General features: G+C 41.2%; 1 protein-coding gene across 1 annotated transcript; it reads right to left on the bottom strand.

Annotated features, from left to right (window-relative positions):
* Positions 1-1169: 1169 nt before the first annotated feature.
* LOC137659132 (uncharacterized) lies at positions 1170-1998 on the bottom strand. Its single transcript, XM_068394203.1, has 2 exons — positions 1812-1998; positions 1170-1699 (listed from the first exon to the last, which is right to left on the bottom strand). The coding sequence occupies exons 1-2, from the start codon at positions 1996-1998 to the stop codon at positions 1170-1172; spliced, it is 717 nt and encodes a 238-aa protein (XP_068250304.1).
* Between the last annotated feature and the right edge of the window lie 263 nt (positions 1999-2261).

Below are 2261 nucleotides of genomic sequence, written 5' to 3'. Positions count from 1 at the left end.
GACTGTTGTTATAACAGTTAGAGAGAAAGAGAAATCAATCACAGATGCAGATATGTAAGACAGAGCGGGGAAGTGAAGGAATGGTTATTAGGAAGTAAATGGAGTACATGGGTTTGAGTGTAAACATGAAGATTGGGAGTATACAGCAATCTAGAGATAGCTTATATTTTTTAATTGGCCTGTATGAACACCTGGTTTCAAAAACTGGATAAGCACCTGATAACCTATGATTGTGGAGGAATTTGACAAAAAAACAATGTGATGAACTAGAAAGTGGTTTTGGGGGAAGCATCATAAACTTAGGGTGATTGATTTTAAAATGAAAGGTTAAAAACTCTAAAAGAGAAAGAGTGGATATAGTTTTAAGGTTTGGTACTCTAAAAGAGAAAAAGGTAAGTAATTCAAGAGGATTGTGAGAGAGACGACTGGAAATGTTGAACTTAAGAGATTGAACAGGGTAATATAGTGGGAAATGCCTTGGTGTCCATTGATAAAATAGGTGTAGAAGAAACAAGTGGAACTAGTGGGAAGACCCCACTAGGGCAGAAGTAAGATAAATACTATTGGGGCCAAGAAGTGCTGAAAATGAGGTAGACTTCCTAAGAAGGGCAGAAAATTGGCAAGAAACTGTGGTGAGAGGAGGATAAGACTGAAACCATAGGGAACTGTAAGGAAAGTAGGGTCAGGATAACCATACATCAAAGTAGTGGCACGATTATAAAAACAAGTAGAATAATTTAGATAAATTGATTCGGATATAAGTCCCCAAGGAGGAAGTGAGGCTGAGTTGAGGTTAGGGTAAAAGTAGTGTGTGATGTGCCGATATGGTGATAACTTAGAGGTGAAGTGAATGCAACTAGACTTTATCAAACAGACATAAAGCTTAAATACTATAATTTGTGAGCAAGAACTTCGCTAAAATTCAATCAACATTAGGCTTGAACTATCAAGTTTATACAAGTTGGTTTATTAAGAGTGTAGGGAAGAGCGAGTAAAAAGATAACAATAAAAATCGTTACAGTGTAAGAGCGTGTATGAAACACGTACTGTACATGGCTCCCCTACAAAAAATCACATACATATGAAATGGGGCGCATCGCTCTTGTGAGCCTTACTGTATGCAGGTCATCTGGCAAGAGATATTATAGTTTTATGTGATCAATGAAAACCTAGTCCTCTTTACCACGCATGTTAATCAAGAATGCTTTCAGCGTATGACGGAACATAAGGAAAAGGACCATGTAAGGGGTCATTAGTTTTGGCTTGCTATTGTCGTTGTGCAGGAAAATGTGCATTGCTGAGTGCAGATCTGCTGGTATGTGTTGTTTAACTGGTGCCTTGTACGTCAGATGACATGGAATAAATTTTCCCAAAACCTGAAGTAGCCACTGGAGATTGTCAGAGGAGGTTGCAGACAGAAAAAACTCTGCAGGGACGATCAACAGGTCTCCATACACCATTTCCGCTGCCGAGACATCCAGGGCGTCTTTAGGAGTTGTCCTTAGTCCCAGGAGGACCCAGGGAATCTGGGTAAACCAGTTGGAGTCCTTGTAGCGGCACATCAAAGCTGCTTTGAGCTTGGGATGAAAACAATCAACCATTCCGTTGGCAGCAGGGTTGTAGGTGGTTGATTGATGGCGAGTGATTCTCTTGGAGGTTTGCAAATAATGTCCAGAATTGAGAGGTGAAAGTGGTGCCCCTATCAGAAGTAATATGCTCAGGAATACCAAATCTCGCTATCCATCCTGTGAGTAAGACAAAAGTATATGAAATAGACTTATCAGTTTCCACGGGAATGGCTTCAGACCTACGAGTGGAGTGGTCAATAACAATAAACAGGTAACGATGCCCTTGTGATGGAGGTAGGGACCCAGTTATGTTGATGGGAATGTTGGCAAACCAATGGTGAGGTTGAGGAATGGCACCCACTCCTAAATCTGTGTCAATGTACTTTTGAGGATTGGCATGAAGTACAGGTGCAGAGCCAATTCTTAGCATCATTAGTAATACCATGCCAAATAAGCTTCATCATCAGTAACTGTGCAGTAGAACGACATGAAAATGTGAAAGACCATGAAGGAAATCAAACACCTGTCGCTGCATGGGAGTAGGTATCCTCGGTCTAGGTTTACCAGTACGGACCTCACAGAGAAGGGTAGCGTTTGAGTTATAAAGTGGGACGTCCTCCCACCAGAGGGATATACAGGATGTCCTACATGCTTGGTACCCTGGATCTTCTCGTTAAGCTTCTGCCAAGGAGT

This window comes from Palaemon carinicauda, chromosome 19 (assembly GCF_036898095.1).
Source record: "Palaemon carinicauda isolate YSFRI2023 chromosome 19, ASM3689809v2, whole genome shotgun sequence".
NCBI classification, from domain to species: domain Eukaryota; kingdom Metazoa; phylum Arthropoda; class Malacostraca; order Decapoda; family Palaemonidae; genus Palaemon; species Palaemon carinicauda.
Note: the sequence above shows the minus strand (reverse complement) of the source record. Positions and strands in the feature narration are given on the sequence as shown.

Bases quoted from the DNA above. Each gene is read 5' to 3' on its own strand.
- LOC137659132 (XM_068394203.1), bottom strand. From the start codon at position 1,998: ATGCTAAGAATTGGCTCTGCACCTGTACTTCATGCCAATCCTCAAAAG. The intron at 1,700-1,811 runs GTAGGTCTGAAG...TACTTCTGATAG, and splicing joins TGTTATTGACCACTCCACTC to GGGCACCACTTTCACCTCTC.